Source organism: Solanum verrucosum, unplaced genomic scaffold, assembly GCF_900185275.1.
Source record: "Solanum verrucosum unplaced genomic scaffold, falcon-dt-bn FXZP01000196.1, whole genome shotgun sequence".
Lineage (NCBI taxonomy): Eukaryota > Viridiplantae > Streptophyta > Magnoliopsida > Solanales > Solanaceae > Solanum > Solanum verrucosum.
Window position 1 is genome coordinate 2,918,040 of NW_026020420.1, and position 20,895 is coordinate 2,938,934.

The following is a 20,895-nucleotide window of genomic DNA, read 5'->3' on the forward strand; positions in this document are numbered from 1 at the left end:
GTTTATGTCAAAGCGATAAATATATGATATAGTTTTTAAGAAAATGATCTGAAAAATACTATAACTTTGGTCAAAATTGTTGTTACGATACCAAATTTTGGAAAGGACCTTTTACCCCATGAACTATTTAATAGTGTATTTTAAAGGTATATATGTGTCTATGTGGACATCATAAATATTGCATCATTTTAAATAGTAATGTGTCCACGTGGCACATATATACCTTTAAAATACACTATTTAACAGTGCAGGGAGTAAAATGTCCTCTATAAAGTTTGATATCGTAACAATAATTTCGGCTAAAGTTAAAATATTTTTCAGATCATTTTTCTCTTTTAAATATATGCAATTACTTACTCATAATATTGCTTCGACCAAAAAAGATATTGGTGTTTGTATTACTTCTTTTAAGTTTAGAAATGTGCAAATAGAATTATTTTTATATTAGAAAATGACCTTTTTATTTGTCTTTTCTGAGTAATTGAAATGAAAAGTCTTTTCCTTTTTTTTGTTTTTTCATATCTACCGTAACACGTACCTTTTAAAAAAAATTTAATTAGATGATGTTGTCGTAGACAATCATGAATCATTAGTGAAATTTAATAAATTAAAATACATAAAAGGCCTGTCATACTTTAGACTTTTGTTATTTGAATGAATTAACGACATAGATCACTAACGGATGTGGTGTAATGGATGAGATTGTTCCTAATTTAACAAGATGTTTTGGTTTTGAGCTCGAAATAATGAAAGATTCTTAGTAGAGACTAGCAAGTGTTATCTCTAAATGGGCTCGACCCAATGTGAATACAGATTAGTCTTATTATAATATGGGTCACGAACACAGACGGAAAATTGAAAAAAAAAACAATCATCAACTCAACCATAGCAATGACATAACATAGATAACAGGGTGATCAGTTGAACATTTTTAACAAAATTTCTAATTTCGTCATTGAACTATTGTACCTCGGAAAATTGTTTAAGAAGCTATAGGACGTAACCTTAATATTGCAAGTAAAAATGAGAGAAATTAAAGAAAATTATTTATGGAAAGAACCCTTTAGTTTGTTTTGAACTTTTCTCCTATTTCCATGCACTTTCAATATTAAACTTGATTTAAAATACAACAAAATGACAAGTTCTTAACGTTATTAAACTACTAATAAATCACAATTATCAAGATATTCCTGAGTAGTTTCATAATGTTAAATGTTTCTCTAGGTGTTATTTATCAGAGATTAAGATGATAAGCTTTGGGCTAATAAAACTAAAGTATTTTTTTCAAGTTTCCACATGAATGTCATGATGATACTATGCAATTGGCAACTGTGCCAACATTTTACTCTATTGTCTCGTAATTAATGTTAAATGTTTCTCTAGGTGTTACTTAATCATACTTTCACTTGGAAACAAGAAAATTAACAAGACATGTTATGCAATTTATTAAGAGTAGATTTTAAAAAATTAATATATGGAAAGCTTCGCATGATATAGGATTTGACCAAACATCTCACGATACGAGTTGACGACAGCCATGCAATACATATATAAAAGTAAGTATCATCCCATTAAGAATGTATTTTCTTGCTCATACTTCAAGGGTCACTTATTTTGGATCAAAATTATTTGGCTAAAATGATGTTTACAATAGAATTAGAAAAAGTTAAAAGTTCTCATTCTTTAGGACTGTACATTGAAATTATATTTCAATCTAAAAATATATTTACCCCTTTAATTTGTATCGAAATAAAAACTCTATAATGGTTAGATTTTTAAGGACTCATTTGGCCCCAAATAAAACTTGGGAAAAACTGGAAAAAAACTTATCAGTGGCGTTTAGCTACACAACTTGATAAATATATTTGTTAAGAATTTCGAGTTTTCAAATACTAGAAAAAATTAATTTTAGGGCCAAGTTCTAGTATTTGAGAATTTTTAAAAAATTCAAAATTACCCTAAAAATTTATATTTTATAATAAATATTCATAATATTTATCTATCATATCTATCTATTACTACTAATAGATAACTAGATTACTCATCTATCCATTAAACAACATGCTCGCCAACCATATTAAACTTCTCTATCTATTAAATAACAAAGGAATGTGATATCATTTGGAGGACAACATGGAAAGTGAAAGAGAGCTTAAGCATGACAAATAGTTATTTAACTATAGACATGCCTCTTTGCGCAATGTAATTGAAAGAACATTTGGTGCGTGGAAAAGTAGATTCAAAATACTACGACAAAACATAAATAACTATGAATTAGATATGCATGTGAAAATAGTAGTTGCTTGTGCCGTATAGCATAACTTTTTTATGTGAAAATCAAAGCAGTGATGAAATATATTCAATGTACATGAACATGATGATATGGTTACAGATGAAGATGACGAACAATCAACTCAGAGTAACAATATTGCTTCTTCTTCTCTGGCATCTAAATCTTGCATGTAGGGAAGCTATTGTTCGTGGAATGTGGATGATTAGATAAATAAATAGTTTGTTACTACCTCCTCTGGAAAAAATTGAATTCTAATTTGAGTAACAAAATTGAGAAAAAAAGAACAATTTGTTTTTAATGAGTTATAATTATAACTGAATCAATGACAAATTCAAATATTTGATTAATATATTGCTCTTGCATATATTATTATTTTGTTGTTGTTGTTTGTTATAAATTGTGTTATAAGGTTATTTTTTAAGAAACATATTTACTATAAATAGATAATACAATTTATGAGTATTTTTAATAGTTCTTAGAACTTATGAGTATAAATCATATTTTTTTGAAATAGTCAAATATTCTTGGGAAAACATGGGGCCAAAAACATGGTATAATTTTACCAAAAACTTGGCCCAAATGTTGTTGTCAAGAATATTTAGGAATTTGAGGTCAAACGCTAGCTTACCAATGACTTTAGAACAAGATATTTTAAATGAAAATTTTAACAAAAAATATTGATATATTTTAGTAGTGACATAGATTGGAGTAAGTGTGGTTCGTTCACTAGCAACGTTGAACTTTGCTCGTAATTTGATTGGAACTAAGGACCTAAACTAAATGAAATTTCAACACTCGCATAAAACTATCTAAAAAATGAAAAATCAATACTTAAATAAAAATGAGTGAAATGAGTAAACACAAAATGAGCTAAATAAAAATTATAGCAACAAACTATTAAGGAATGAATATATTTGAAGTTTTAAATCTGGGTGATTCGAAATATGACTTTGTTAAGATTATTTTCTTATGAAAATCATATGTTTAAAATTTTAATGAAATTGAAAGTAGATGTGTGAGTGGAAGTATTAATTTTTGATGGAAACATAAGAGAAAAATGTCAGAAAAGCAGTTGAAATTGCAGGGTCTTGTCCATTTTTATCTTTATATTTATGTTGCGTGCATTCACTTGATGTGACCAACTAAACTTTCCCTTTATATTGTACTACGTATTAAATTAATTAATTAAATAACAGCATATATTAGTTGATTAATTTTACTTATTTGAAACTTGATTTGGTCTTTCACGCACGTAGGATGTCGCATATATAGAATACGAATTACCACGTAAAATTAAGTAGAACGTGTGTTTATTTGTTGAACTTTATATAAGTTTAATTATTCATTTTTTTGCACACTCAAAATTAAAGGACATAAATATCAAATAAAACGAATTTAAAAAGACATATTTATATATAATCTAGGTTTTATAACGAAAACACTCTTGTATCTGATATCTAGGTTGTGACGAAGCAATTCATCCACTTCGTAAAGAATTTCGAACGATCATCCACTTCGTAAAGAATTTCGAACGATCGATAACAAAAATCATAATTATTGCAATCTGCAGAAATTCCTTGCAGCTGGTATAGTAAATAATTCACGTCACCTAAATCGGCTTTTATTTGCAAATATATATACATATATTGTTCTAAAAATACTTGAAATTAATAATATTTCCTACATATTGTTACAATATTTAAGGAAAAGCTGGTTCACAAGTCTGTGAATACCCAAATACGTCAGTAGTAGTAAGTTTAAATTGTCAGGAAAAAAATATGTTAAATTTGTCAGAGCAATGCAATGAAAATACAAAATACAGTCTTCTCACGTAGGTCCAATAGAACTTCTTTTGTTTTTTCTCGATCGATAAATAAAGCATTCCACGTTCATATAAAAATTTAGAGATAAAACATATCCAAAGAATGTGATTTACACGATCTTATTCTAATGCAAAAAAACAATATAACTCAAAATTACTATAAGTAAATGATCCCATGAAAATAATTTTATTTATATAATTTTAGCCTTTTTCGGTTCAAATATTTGTATTTATTTCTTTTAATTTTAGAGAGGATTAAAGTAGTGGTTCAACCAGCATGCGATCAGTTCCACGTGCGTACATGTGAGTTATATTTTTGAGGAGTTATTAGTAATATAACTTTTTTTTTGTTATAAATGCCAAAGTTTGATTAATTTTTTTGTGCTACAAATATTTTGTATTTGAAAATTTAATGGACTGATTATCTAAATTCAAGTCATGTAAGACTTAAATATTTTGTTATTAAAATTATTAATCTGAATTTGAGTCATGTAAAACTTATTTAAGGAGAAAAAAAACTCTCTATAAGTTTTTATATTTTGAATACTCGAATTCAAAACTTCTCATTGAGAATTTGTGATTTGCATGCACTACTGTTAAAATGTCGCGTAAAGAATGAACGTTGGAAATAAGTTCACATTCAAAACTTTTCACGTTGATTGTCTCATTTCCATCCCCGACACCTAACCCTACCACCCCCGACTCTTATCCATCCCACCACCACCCGAAGACCGGTTGCTTGGGTTACTTAAGCAGCTCTCTTTTGCAGCAATAGCCCAATCATTTTATCAAAATAATAGGCCCATTTAATTTTGCTTGAAAGCCCTATATCGTAAAGAGACATGAATAAGCGGCCCATTTAAACCTAGACGAACTGGAATATCTCATGGGCTGGGCCCAGCAAAATTGAAGTTTGGATATTGTTTAGGTATATCGCGCCATCAAATATTCATCGCGATCTAAACATTTTTAGTCAGCCGGCTAAAAATATTTTCATTTGTCCAGTCGTAATAGTTTAAATCATCGTCGGTGTATATTTTGTGTATAACAAGTGTACATTTACATTGTGCTCAAAATAGTAAACATGCCATTATGATTGTTTTTGGTTTTGATATTTCAATCATGGGCTGTAGTTTGGATGTCTTGAATAAGCCCAATCAAGAAATCCAAGAATTTTGTTTAGTTCCTAGTGTAAAAATTTCGTAAGGTATTTTGTTTGATCGTCTCCATTTAATTTGTATTCTATTTTTAAGAGAAGTTTAATTGGTATCGACCTTTTAGGCCACTTCAAAAGCTTTTGCTTCATGACTTATAAAATTGTAAATCTTCATAAATTTATATTTATTTTTGTGTTAATTTTGAATTGAAATCGAATAAGTTAGATTGAGGTATTATGAATGAAATAAAATGAAGATATCATGAGTGAAACTCAAAGCCAAACTTAGATAATTTGTCAAGCCAAATATTAGATAAAAATGTCTCAAGTTTGACCTTGTTAATTATCAAAGCCATGACTTCAAATAAAAAATATATGAAGTTAGGTCTTTTCAAAACCAAAACTTAAATAAAAAATATTTGAAGTTGTCCTTGGAACGACACCACAACTCTAATAAAAAAATATATTCAAAATTTGATCAAGTCAAATCTACAACTTTTGTTATAATGTTTGAAGTTGGTTTTGACGACTCATATTAAACTTCTAACAAGTATGTCTGATGTTTGATCTTGCTAATACGGTCACACTTCTAACAAAAATATCTGAAGTCAAACGCAAAGTTTCTAACTTCTAATATGTGTGCAAAATCTAGAAAAATCCAATAGCCTCTTTGGAGGGTCAAGTCAATATCTAGTTGGTTGACCAAATTAGGTATTTAAACTCATTAGCTTAAATCATGGACAAAAGCAGCTCAACGTCCATATAGATGATGCCAATTCAATAAATTTCTTATTGTTAATTGACTAATGAGTCATCAACAATTTTCTGAGTTCTTTAATAAAAGAATAATGTTCGAAAAATCGAAACGATATTTTTCTATGTTATGTTTCATCCCGCTTTTCGATCAGTACACAATTAACTAGCCGATCTCAGAGATACTATATAGATATGACAACGATCCGAATAAGAAAATATAAAAATGGAGCCTCAAGAATAGCAAGAGGGCGTTTATCCCCAACTATAAAAATTGCGGGTAGTACAAAAGGAATATGACCTAGGTATCGAAAGTCAAGGATAAAAGATCATTTTTGCCCCCATTTGAAGCAAACTTTTCTATCGACTGAGTCACTCTTTTAATTCAATTTGTAGAATTGATGAATCATGTAAACTAATTAACTGTCTAAATAGAAGATTCGAGTATAATAAAAACATCCGTCAATAAAAGTTTGACCTAAGATGATCATTTTGGGGCAAAATTATTATTTCAAATGATTATTGTTTGAGTTGACTCTTGCATTTGATTAGAGAACTTAGTGGATTTCATGTAACACCAAATAACTTATCTAAATTAGCTATAATTAACTATAAATGAAATCCTATCATTGGTTTTATATATATTTTTGTTAACACGTATTTTTATTTTTTATTAGAAAATTTAATAAAAAACAAATCTTGTTTGGTACGAAAAATCATTTGTAGATAAATAGGTAAACCCAAAGAATAAAAATTGTCTGGTTATCCAACGGCAAATACTGGCAATAGAATCTTTTAATAAATGAAAAAAAAAGTATATTTAATTCCATTTGCCAAATTTATTACACATTATTTTCAGAGTAGCTTTCTATTGAGCTAAGAGAATATGACTTGTTCTAAATAATAAATATGTAAAAGATAGACTAAAATAATAAAAATCTAGAGACTTTAATAAGTTACTTGATAATGAAGGTACCTTGAGTGCATAGAGCACATACTGTAGGGTCAACTCTAAAAGAAAATATCGAACCTATTATTTTTTCATTGTTTCAGGTTCTGATTCGTGTAGTGATTCAATTCTGATTCGTAGAGTCATTCAATTCTGATTCATAGAGTGATTCAATTCTAGTTCGTATAGTGATTTAGTTTTAGTTTGTCTAGTAATGTTGAGAGGTACTTAATTGAAAGCTAAGTCATTTACCTAGAGGTTCGTGAATCAATTCTCATTTGATGCATTTTTTTTCTCATTTCTTTAATTGTGTGCATGTCTTCTTGAAATTTAAAATCCGTTTATGTTATTCTCCCTACCTTTATGGAAAGAAAGGATATTTTCGATTGACACTCAACAATATCCTTTTTTATTTGGGCTTGAAATCGATAATAGGACCGGGGCAAGTTGATTCAACTCCCTATTTGTTTACTATCTTTGAAATACTAATTTTGCCATTTTTAGGTGAAAAGTTTACCATCTTTAATGACTAATGCATGTTAATCAAATAAATTAGCACGAGCAATCAATTGATTAGCATGCGAAAATCATTTCATTTAGGTGCATTAATCACCCACCAAGATGGCTCCACATATAAGAGATAGGTGGCAAAATCTAAATGGAAAAAAAATAATATTTTTATGTAATTCTTATAATATTTTTGTTATAAAATTAGTGTTTTCTTTTGATTATATCGATTTCACTCTCTTTCTAGGATTAGATCATCCCGATCATTTAATCTTAGCCATCAATAATCAAGTAATTGTATAATATAATTTTGAATCTTGAAAGGGTCAAGAAGAAAATGGTCTCCACTATGAGAAGAAAGATTAAGCCCTATAATTAACTTTGTGATTATATATAATTTAAGAATATCTTAGTACATGCTTGACCAAATCATACCAACCAATTATCCCAAGTAAAACAAATTGTAAAATATTTCAAGTAAAGTGAAAAAGGAAAAAAGTTGTGACATATATACAAGAATAAAGTTACAAAATTATAAGATAAGTGAGATTCTTCTTTACAAATCCAAATTAAAAAGTTGGACATATCTGTCAAAAAGAGTGAGCTAACACACCACCCATTTTCATGCTTTTTTTCCCTTTATAGACTGCTTCTTCCTTAAGGTTTTTTGCCTTTATATTATTCCAATAATTTAACCTGTGTGACAGGGTAAGGTGAATCCCCGGGAGGAGCTAAACGTGAGTTCGAATGAATCCAGTAATTTTTTTTTAGATTTTGTATTTGTACTAGAAAATTAAATAAGTATATGTGTATATTAACTCGTGAACCCCTAACAATACTGATTGATAGTTTAGAGGTAAGGAAAGGGTCATAGAAATATTTTCCACGCTAGAGTTGTGAGTTCGAACCCTAAATTTAGAACCCCAAACTCTTAATTTTAGCTCTGCATCTATAAATATTGATTAAAATCATCTAAAATCGGAACGCACAATGCTTTGGCCAACAATATTCTGAGTTCCACCTCTCCTATCACAGATATCACGTCATATATAAACGTGACCACTTGAAGGTACCTACTACCTCGATCCCTAAAGATACAAATTGAATGGCTACTCAAAGAGTCAGGAACCTATTTGAGCCATATTTCAAGTGAAGTGTCTCTAATGATTTGGAACTATTTTGACTCAAATTATACATAAAAAACCAAAAAAATTATAAAGTTGTGTTTTGGTAAATAATGTGTAGTTAGAATAAAAATGGAAATGAGGGGGTATTGTCAGAAAATATACCATTTGTGGCAGACTGTAAAGTTAGTTAAGGACAGGCATTGTAACAACTAAAAAAGAATAACAAGAAAGAGTTCTATTTCTGCATAGTACTGGACCAATATTATTGTTCTTTCCATGTGATCTCAATGAAAAAGTTACATTTAAGCAAAAGAAATGAATTCACTGTGGAAAGACACTTTGATTTATGAAATAGTAAATGAAATGAAAAGAAAAATAGTACTCTAAGAAGTAGTTTGATGAACATGGATCAGAGATAATAATTTCGGGATAAAATGTAAGATTAGTTTATTCTATATTTGGTTAAATATATAAGTTAGAGTCCGTTTAGATTAGCTTAAAAAAATAGGTTTTAAATCAAAAATAAAAAGTCAAATTGAAATGACTTTTAAGAAAAAATAAAAAGTATGGAGAGACATACTTTTGATTTTTGACTTATTTTAAGTCATTTTGATCTTGCCAAACACTTCCTAACTTATTTTAAGTTTTTTTTTTTTTGTATTTGTCAAACACTTCCAAAAGTCAAAAACTGACTTAAAAGTAGTTTTGACCAACATTAAGTAATCCAAACACCCTTTTAGTCTCGTGATTGTTTATCCGCCATTTATATATAGTGATGACTGATGAGATAAGTTATCATATATATATATATATATATATATATATATATATATATATATATATATATATATAATGGAATAACTAATTTCATGGAGTATCTCAGTCCATGAGATAACTTTCTCTATCTCACCCGTTAATGATTACAAGGTGTGAAGAACAAAAGAGGTATAGTGGAAAGCAGTAGCGGAGTCAGATTTTTGATTAAGAAGTGTTAAAATATAGAAAAAGTAAAATTGCGTATAAGTCAAGGAGAGTCAAAATGTGATAAGAAAAAGTTGGGCAGAAAAAAAAATGACTGACCTAGGGTTTCCTTCCTAGCCAGCAACTGCGCAACTCTCATGGCTGCTACAACCACTGGACGACCTCCTTTCGAGGCTATCCAGCCCGCCCCACCACCCCAAACCACCATATAGCCACATTTTTCAATTCCGATGCTATAAATCCCAAACAATTTGGCCTAATTAACTAAAAAACAATTGCAAAATTAATCAAAATAATTCATGGAGAACCTACTATCACATTTTCAATGGAGGAAAGACAAAACTTTATGATTGAAGAGGGATTGCATCAAGCAGTGGTGTTTAAATTATCCCATGGTGCTCCAGATTTGAAGGTATTAAGGTCAATTTTACCGAAACATCTTGGTACCAAGGGAAATTGTTTAATTGGCTTACTTGCTCCAAGATAAATTTTGTTGAGATTTGATCAATATGAAGATTATGTACTAACTTTATCTCGCTCAGTTAATTATCTTCTCTACAATGGAGATGAGCACCAATGTAGGGTTTTTCCATGGTCCATTGGATATAATCCTAAGAAGGAAACGATGTTAGCTGTGGTTTGGATTTATTTACCGAACTTATCTCCAGATTTGTTTGCAAAGAAGTCTCTGTTGTCTATAGCATCGGCAGTTGGGAAACCATTAGCTATAGATAAAGCTACTCAAATCAAGTCAAGACCTAGCACAGATAGGTTCAAGGTTATACTTGATCTAATGGAAAAGCTTCCAAATCGTATAAGATTGCAGTTTGTGAATGAAAGATCTGGTAAGTTGATAGAGGTTTTTCAGGATTTTGTATATGATAATCTACCTTTGTATTGCAATTATTGTAAGCACCAAGGTCATGATGAAGATAGTTGTCGTTTGATCTAAAAAAGAAATCAAAATAACAAACAAATTGGTGATATCATTGAAGTTGCTTCAAAAGGTACTAACGATAGTGAAAAGTATCAAGGTGATGTGAGAGAAATACTAAATGAAAAAAGAAAGGTTATAGATGTCGATCAAAGTAAAGCTACTTCTTTAGATCCACAATTGGTTGTTGTCACTTCTGAGCAAAATTGTGCACACTCAATGGATGTTGTTACAAGTAATATTGGTGTTCAAACAACTACCGAAAACAAAGGGGGAACACTAAGAGTTGGGGTTAATGCGCTGCGAGTTGGTTCATGCAAAAAAATAATGGATTCAGGACACAAACTAATGGATACATCTGATGTTGAAAATTCTGGGCAGCATGTTTTGCAAGTTGAAACCAAGAATGCAACTAAAAATTGAACACTGGTTGCACACAAAAATTCAACTAGTAATCAGAGCCTTTCCCTGACTAGTCAAAATAATTCTCCATGTAGTGAAAAGGGTGCGACTAGAAATTTTCATGACAGTGAGAAGAGGCAAGATATTAGTAATGCCTCAAGAAACCTATTATGTTCGAATAGTTTTTGATGTTTTATCAAAGACTACTGGAAAGCAAGTAAAGTTAACAGAGAATGACAACGATTTGATCCAAGAAAAACAGGTCTCACCACCTACTTTGAATAACAAATTAAGTCCAGAAGCTCCTGTATTTGTGCTTAAATGTGTAATTGCAAAGAAGAATGAGTCAAGGGCCTTAATGTCAAATACAATTGATTTGGGGGAGGATTCTCTTGATGAAGATGAGGAAGACAATATGCTTGATTTGGGCAAGGATTCTCTTGATGAAGATGAGGAAGACAATATGCTTGATTTGGGCGAGGATTCTCTTGATAAAGATGAGGAAGATATACTGGACATATGCTTTGATAGAGTGGCTAGGAAATGAGATATATCACCTAAGCAACAAAGAAGTGGAAGCAACAAAAGCAAAAAGAAGACACATGAAAGACAACATAGTTGGGACGGTAAAATGACTGATGAGTTTGTTCCAAGGCACCTATCGATGCGACAGGCAAAGCAGATTTTTGGAAAGTAACAATTCCATTCAGTTCGCTTTCGGAAATAGGTTCAACAAGATCCAATAAATCCATAAAGAAAGTATGAATTATCAAGTGTTGTTGGACATGTTTGAAGAAGAAGACAAGAGAAATATACTCAAGTTACTTTTGATGGGCAATCAATCTTTTTTGATTCATGCGTTTGTAATAGAAAGTTTGAGGCTGATAACTCAATTTTCTTCTTGATTGACATATTTTTACATTATTTAAGCATCCTCATTTGTAATATCATCATGTAGTGTATTACAAACTTTGTGGTGATCAGAAAATACTTAGTTCTCTCTAGCTCTTATTTTCTTCATGCTTGTTAGGTAGTCGACGTTAGGTACTTCATTAGGATTAGTAAGGTAAGGCCTAGCCTCCTTTGCTTGCACTTATTCCTATTGATATTTTTTATGTTTAATAAAAGGCCACTAGACACTGTCTAGTGTTAAAATTGCAAGAAAAAAAGAAGAAGTCAAAATGTAATATATACACATAAAAGAATATTTTTACCAAACTATACAATGTAATTTCCGATGAAGAGATATCGATCGACATTCGTCAAATTGAAGAATGATTAGTTGAATATGTTTCGTAAAAAAATTATATATTTTTTATAAAAAATAATTATGCTATATATAGACTAAAAATTACTTTTACATATTTATATTAATTAAATCTTAAATATCACTAACAAAATTTTTGATTTAGAGGGGACAACTTGTATTTACATTACCTAGGTAGAGGAAAAATCATAAATAGGAGAGTTAGGACTAGAAATTTAAATTATGTTAAATAGAGGGACACAAATAAAGAGAATCATTTTCTCTATGATAAAGGTACTTAGTGCAACTGAAATGAGAAAATCTTTGTCTTGTATGACAATGATTATTTAATGTTTTTGGAATATAATTCACATAATTACAAACTACAAAAGGTAATGTCAATTCTATAATTAAAAGTGATTGAAAAAACATTCAAAATAGTATACTCCAAACAGAGAAGCTATAAAAGAGATTAAAGTTTTATTTTGTGTGTGAATGTTTTCTCAACCAAGTTTATCGCACTATACTTATTTAGTGAGATTTTTATCTTTTGTATAATTTGCGAGTTATCCCACAATAACATTCCAAAAATAGCGGCCGCATTATATGATGAAATGAATAAAATTCATATTTAATCAAAGACTTTCGATTCGAATTTCTATTAAAAGACACTTCTCCATCATACGAATATAAATTCATATTAATTGAAGCCACAAATATTAAACACCAGAAAATGAAGGGATGGGGAAGGAATAGCTATTTAGCTGTCAGTTAATCTGAATTCAATACTTTTAACTTCAATCATAAATTTGTTATTTAAAATTTTACTAAAACTATATTATACTAATACTAATAGATAATTGATAAAAACCATAATTTTTGCTAAAACAAGTTCTAAGCATAAAATTTGTTTCTAATGACTTTCTAGTGGGGGGAGTGGAGACAAGCTTTGAAATTGAACAGACATCATAAAAATCCATGTTATTTTCCCAAGTGGTAGTAGTTGAGTCATTTCACTGTTTGTCTTTTTCAGTACCACTCACACTATATTTACAAAACCCTCCCCACATTTTACAAAATCTTCCTCTTTATCCCCAAATTTTTGGGTCATAAAAACAAAACAAACAAAAAAAGTTTAGGTGCACTAGTGATAAATTCTTTTTCTTCCTAACAATAAATTTTGTTAATCGGGAAGTTAGAAATTTTATTAAGATTTTTCAAAATTCAATATATACAAAGTTACAAAATATTGAAAACACCTTTAAACTTGACGCATTTTTAGGTGACTAATTGAATTTAAATATAACTCAATCTTCCAACATGAGTGAAATACATCTCTAAATTTTCGTCAAGTTTAAGAGTGTTTTCAACACTTCTCTCAACTTTTTATTAAGAGCCTCAAAAGTTTGAGACGACTTGCTATGTCATGTGACAAATCAAGAGTGTATTGAGTGTGTGTAACCTAAATTTTATTAGTCGAGTAAATGATTATTTTTAAGACTGTCAATAATTGATACGAAACTAATAATTTATTTCAAGTTCATAAGTATTTTCAATATTTCTATCCAAAAATATAAACTTTGATATTTCGTATATAATTTTTTAACAAAGAATATTTAACCGGCAATGCTATACATGACCCTACCCACTGCCTTGCCCCTTTGTTCATACTATTAAGCACAAGCAACAGTAGAAACAAGGGTCCATTTTCCATTTCCATCATAACCAAAACCAAAAAAGCAAAAGAAAAAACAGTGAAGAAAGAAGAAAGGTAAAGTGAAGAATTTGTTGAAGAAGAAGAAGAAGGAGAAGGGTATTTTTTTTTTGCTTTGAAGAAGATCGAAGAAATGCCGAATCAAAAGCAAGGAAGTGAACAGCTACAAACACTGATGCAATCTGGGCAAATTTCTGGGTCTTTTAGCTTTAATGGAACCTTATCTAAAGAAGATGAAGAGATGTCCAGGTCTGCTCTTTCTACTTTCAAAGCTAAGGAAGAAGAAATTGAGAAAAGGAAAATGGAAGTCAAGGAAAGAGTTCAAGCTCAACTGGGTCGGGTTGAAGAAGAAACCCGTCGTTTAGCCATTATTCGTGAGGTTTGTCTTCAATTTCATCCATTTTTTTTGCCTCTGTGTGAACTCGGTTATTCCTCTTTATAGTATTTGAGTTTTCTGAGTATTTTTTTTTCTGTAATCTGTAAACAAATGTACTGATTTTTTGCTTTGTAGCTCAAGAGTTTTGATTTTGGACTTGTTAATGTAGAAAATCGTTAGAGGAGTTTAGAGATCAGGTACTGTTAAGCTTTGAACACTTTTTTTTTGGAAAAAAAAAATTGGGGCTAGGGGAAGGGTAAACCGGTGAGGGATTACAAGGCGGGGAATCGAATTGCCTAGCAATAAGGTGAAAGTTCACATAGCCAATTAACTATGTGAAAGTTCACATAGCCAATTAACTGAGCTACTAAGATTTCTCGAATCTTTGAACATTAGTTTTGGGTTTTGATTTTTTTGATTTTTTTGTTTGTTTTGTAAAGTTAGGGTTAGTGACTATTAATTGGGGAAATGAAAAAGTTTGATAATTGAACAATTGTTGAAGGTTTTATGCTTTGGTAATTTGATTGAAATTAACACCATAACATAAGAATTAGTTGGTTAAGGAAGATAATCGTATTTTTGGCTACTAAATATGAGCATGGATATTGATAATTGAAGTGTTTGGTAAGGTTAAATCGAGAGTTTTCTTAGTTTTCGGTTAGTTTATAACTAATTAAATTCGACTTAATTATCAGGAACTTGAAACATTAGCTGATCCAATGAGGAAAGATGTTCAAACGGTTCGTAAGAGGATTGATGTTGTCAACAAAGAGTTAAAACCCCTTGGACAGACCTGCCAGAAGAAGGTGAAAATATACTATGTGCCATTATCTTCTTGAATTCTTGTTCACAAATTTTCCCTTCCATGGATAATAATCTTTTGTCCCTTTTCATTAGCTGTTTTTTTGTTTTCTTCCTCTTTGGGGAGGAGTGGGAGGTCGTTTCGTTAGTTTGTGAGATTGTGTATGATATAATAAGTCAAATCTAGTAATACATCCTCAGAGTTTAGTTAATCATCGAGATGTGGTTGTGAAGTGTTAACGAAATGTTTTGGATCCGGGGATCTTGATCCGTTGAATGCAGGAAAAAGAGTACAAAGAAGCTCTTGAGGCCTTCAATGAAAAACACAAGGAAAAAGTCCAGCTAATATCAAGATTGATGGAGGTAACTCTATAGTTTACAAGAACTTTGTATTGAACTTCATATTTGCAAACATTCTTATATGTTGATTGATGTACGTGCAGCTGGTGGGCGAAAGCGAGAAAATGCGGTTGAAGAAGTTGGAGGAGCTGAGCAAGAGCATTGAAACAATACAGTGAATAACCAGTAAAATCTCCCCTGACTAATTAGGCTTTGTGTGATGTATTTAAGAAAGTTCTTTTTCTCTATTTATATATGCGTGTGGCGTTTGATTGTATTTCCTTTTCTTTTACCGCGTTGTTGTCTGATCATTTTAGCTTTTGGAGGGATGATCAGTGTCTAATTTTAGGTCTCGTAAGGGAAAGACAGACCCTCTAATACAGGTTTGTAACTAAAACAAGTCTCAGAACAGTGGATTCTTTACTTTTGTCTTCACATCTCAATCTTTTTCTGTGTTGTTGATGACTGTGTTGCTCTAACCAATTTGCATAGATAATAGAGAGTTGGTTTGAATGTCTCTTTCAAGTTAGTTAGCTGATAGATAGACCTCTTTTTGGCCTTGTATTTGTCAACAAATGGCGAAATCAACTTGTTGATTATATTGCTCCTTTAATGACAATTTGCGTACACATCACCCTTCCCAGACCTCACTTGTGGGATTACACTAGGTATGATGTTGTCTACAGAATATCAATCACGATTTATCAAGGTGTTGTGGAAAATGTTTGTTTGATCCTAAACAATAGCAATATCACGAATAAATCTTGACAGATTTCTCAAGGAGGATTACTAGGGCTACATCATTATTGATTTGTTGATTGCTTTTTTGGCTGATTGATTAACTTGATTTATTGATTGCTTTTTTGGTTGATTGATTCTTGTAAAACAAGAATATGGTCAAGGAGACATCTGTTTCTGCTTTCATTTCCTACTAATTTGGTTGCCTCAAGCTTTGCCCCTTCTTTAAGAAAACAACGTTAGCGAGCAAAAGAATGGATGCGCCATGGCTTTCGTGCTGCCATGTTTGCTACAACCAACCAATTGTCTTATGCACCTAGCTGTTAGTTGATGTTCCATGGACAAAGCCACACTTAAAAGTTAGTTTACTAGCTCTTTTAGTTTAAAATCATGTGCTGATTCTTTAAATTAAGATGAAAATCATCTTTTTTAGTTTGGCTAACAACTTGAAAGTGGTTCATGTTATAAAGACACTCGGTATAATCCCACGAGTAAGGTCTGACTGACGAGGATAGTGTCTATTCAACCTTACCCCTAAATCATGGTCAAAGATGTGAAATGTGGCTACATTATGATACAATAAATTGTACTAGCATTTGCATTTATGTATATCCATTGGCTCTGGCAAATTAAACGGTACATTGCACAGGAATTCTGAACTCTGAGCAATAATGGCAGGTCTTGTCATGCAAATATGCCAATCAAACACCATATTCCCAAATGTTTGTTTTAAAAACTCAAACGGTAATATTGAATGACATCAATTTCCTAGTCCTAGTACTAAGTACGTTGGGATTTTATGTTTTCTTAAATTTGTTGTTTACCTTAATTTTCGCCTCGTTGGAACGGGCTCACTCTACACCTGGCAGAGGTGTACGTGCACCTACTAACTTTGGAAAAAAAAATCATGTGTATATATGTATATCTACTTTGAGAAAATGACAGAAATTAGAATATAAATAACAGTGCACCCATGAGAAGTATAAGAGTGCCCTTGTGTTGCCGGTACAAGTTAGAGAAAATCACCCTTGGGATCAAGGTTCAAATCCAATTAAAGTTTTTCTTCATTGTTTTTATTTTAAGTTTAGCTTAGAGCTCATATTGCAACTTAAGATAATATTGATGCACTCAAAATTTTTAAATTCTGGGTTGAAAACTTTATTGAATTGAGTTCGGTGTAGAAGGTTCAAGCAAGGGATGTGGATTGAGTCCAAGTTCTGGAGAAAGAGGGGGTTCACATCTGCCACCTAGTAATTTACTTTGCGCATAAGAGCTCGTCGTTGCCTTTCACCTTACATGTTCCGTTGCCATCTCTCCTTTTATCTATAATTTAGCTTGCTTTATCTCTACCAGAAACAACTTCACTACCTTTTTTATGTAAGGTAGGGATAAAATCTGCGTATACACTACCTTCTTCATACTCGACTGGTGGGTGATTACACTATTAAATGGCCTATGCTTTTAGTGAGCTATTAAATAAGAAAGCTTCTATCAACTAGCCAAATATAACAACAAAAAAAAAGTCCCCCTACTATAGGCTATAGCTATAAGAGGCAACTATTTTACAAAGAAAGCGCCACACAAAATAAATTTCAAACTGGTCCCTAAATTGACAACTAGCAATAAATTGAGTCCATTCATTTCTTCTTATTAGTCATTATCTCCCAAAATTAACTCACTTCATTCGTCGCACTGCGACGTATCTATATAAACTTGGCCAAACACATCTACTAGGAAAAAAAAATCAAATCCTATGATCGAGATAAAATTTTGTAGTTAGGAGCCATTGTTGTGTGGTTACTATTCGAGTATTTTTTTTCTCTCGATGATTTAAAGGTGACAACTCTTTACCTAGAAGATCATATTTAAAACAATTCTTATAGTTATACAAAATTTACGTCCAATTTCAACAAATTAAATCAATTGTGGACCCAAAAAATGAAAAATATTGAGAGAAGAAATTTGAGAAGCCAACTGTTTTAACCAGTATAGCACGTTAGTGAGAGTTGCAATGGGACCAAAATAATAATTAAAATTTCCCCACAAAGCAAGAGTGTGACATGTGAATAAAGATATATTTAAGACAGTGCCAATACCTTATTCTATGACAGATCAGGAAATATCCGTTAAATTATTTTAGTACGATAAATAAATATTTATTCATATTCGATGTTTATAATGAAATAAAATAATTTAATTTATTAGTATGTAAAATTCTACCATACAAATAACAAAACAATGGCTGCATGAGCTTATTGTTTATTTGAGTGCACTCGATTTCTAGCGGTGAAATATGCCCATAATTAGGTGATAAATAATATATTGTGATTCGTGTATGAGTCCAGCAATATATACTGTCAGTGTAAATAATTTTATAATAAATAGCTCACGAATTGCAAATGATACATTATTTTTGTGGGAAAAATGCATCTCAGAGGGGACATAAATGTATCAGAGAGGGAATTTTTGTAAACTTTTAAAATGGTATGAAATTTTAGAAATTTTTGTAATTTCATGGGTCATGCTAATCTTCTCTGTATCATTCCAATTTTATCGGATGTCCCAAAAGGAACATTATGATAAAATAAGATGTGTATTTATGTAATTTTTTGTAAAATGTATCCACTTTGAATGGAATTGTATAACCACTTTTTCTCCTTCACACTTTTCTTAGAGTTCTTAACAATTGTGATTCAAATTTCTTCAAGCAAATCTTCACAAACCACAAATTTAAACAAGAAGGAACATCATTCAATGCTTTTTTATTTTTAAACAACAGACAGGTTCAATCCTTGGTTCCACCCAATCTTCAAACATGGAGGCAAAATCAAACTCAATCAATTATATCCATTCGAGTACTCATTTATTAAGTTGATTCATTAAAAAATAGATTGATATGTAATCTAAATTGTCTCATAAGAAATATTGTCAAAGCAATTTTAAAAGACATATTTTATTTGATATGTGTTATATATATAATCATAATAAAAAATATTCTTTTACCAAGTACAGAAAAAATATTTAAGCACAAATAAATAAATTAAAACTCAATAGGAATTAGACGAGTTACGTTATGACCCACATTTAAGCCCAAGTACTTTTTTGGCGGATCAATAACCGGCTAAATTTAACCCAACCTACTCGACATATCTACTTGTAGATATCCCAATTTAAAAGAATTTGAATGATATGGGCTTTCAAAATATGTACAAAATGGGCCAATTTGGATGACAACTGAAAAACATGATCCACTTTGGGAACAAACTTGGGCAATCTGATAGTGGGCTTAGAGGAAATAGGCCAAAACTGACATGTTTTGCCCTTCAAATAGATTGGCCTTCAATTTTTACTCTTCAAATGAATTGGCCTTTTAACTTTGGAAAAATTATGTAGAATAACAAATATTTAACCTATATTAGGTACTATAGCTACAGTTTAAGAAAATTGTAATTCACAGCTACAATTTTCTCAATTTTTGTTATTCGCCTAATTTGTATAATTCGATTCCTGATTGTATAAATCCAGAATTTTGTATATGCTTACCCTAGCTATTTGTATACGATTCATAAAAAAATCATAATAAATTACTCAGTATATTGGCAAGCGAAATATACAAACGGAGTTCTGAAAAATTCTTAAATGTATAAATACTAAATTTGTATATACTAATCATATTTGTATATTCGCAAGCGAAATATACAAACGGTTTGAAATATACAAACTGCAACCTCCATAACAAACGAAACTATAGTTATAGAGCGCAATTATCGAAACTATAGCAATAGAACCTTATTATGTCTATTATGTTTGTTATTTCTGAAAGTTTCTCTTTAATTTTTGCTTCTCAACAATCAAACTTATATATAGTGAAACATAAGTTCTTTAGAAACTGAAGTCATACTCGATCATAACTTGTGGAGCATTATGATATAAAAATATAAATTTGTGCCTCGTAAAAAAGTGATATGTTATGAAGAACATAAATCAAAGATCAACACAAATTAGGGATAAAAATACAAATGAACACAAATTAGGGATAAAAATACAAATGACCCCAAAATACGCCTCCATTAAGTACAAATCAATGAGATCTTATTATTTGTGTTGATATTTAAAGAAACTCACATAAATCTCTAAATTTGAACATTTATTTTGACTCAATCCAACTCATATCAAGCCCCACCTTCACCATCCCCTAAAAAAACCAAAAAAAGACAGATAGTTATATGTCTAAACAAGATTAGTTGATGGTATTCACTATAAATCTATAATGCTTTAAGGATCAAAAGATGGAATCTATTTCTTCACAAACAAACTTTAAACAATATGGGGCAACAATTTATGGATTCCACTATCTTTTTTTAACTTTAGTGTTTGGTGATTTTGTTGTTAATTATATTGTACTTTAACGGACAAATATAATATCATGAATATGATATAATATAAGCTCCTCATTCACTTTATCTTTTTGGCTGCTTCCATTAACAATTATAAGCAATCCCCCCACCATCATCATTATCACAATACTAATTCATATTTCACTATTAGCATTGCAAATGGACTTTAGTTGCCTTTTGTTTCAATAGAAAAATATATAATATTGATATGATTTGGTCAAGCGAATCTACATACTAAAAATTAAATTAGTGATGTGATCGTATCATAGTTGGCCACATGTATAAAATAGTATATCAAAATCGGATATATATTTTGTTGAAAAATCCTGGCATGAATGAGCACTTTGTTGAATAACAATG

At 30.6% G+C, this 20,895-nt stretch overlaps 1 protein-coding gene and 1 pseudogene across 1 annotated transcript; one reads left to right on the forward strand and one right to left on the reverse strand.

The window, feature by feature from the left end:
- The first annotated feature begins 13,848 nt into the window (after positions 1–13,848).
- Positions 13,849–15,822, forward strand: LOC125807026 (uncharacterized). The gene is made up of 4 exons (XM_049486777.1): positions 13,849–14,263; positions 14,956–15,066; positions 15,344–15,424; positions 15,505–15,822. Exons 1-4 carry the CDS (start codon positions 14,018–14,020, stop codon positions 15,577–15,579), a joined length of 513 nt encoding a protein of 170 aa, XP_049342734.1. The 5' UTR covers positions 13,849–14,017; the 3' UTR covers positions 15,580–15,822.
- A 2,794-nt stretch (positions 15,823–18,616) lies between these two features.
- Positions 18,617–18,711, reverse strand: LOC125807151 (U6 spliceosomal RNA; annotated as a pseudogene).
- Positions 18,712–20,895: the final 2,184 nt, after the last annotated feature.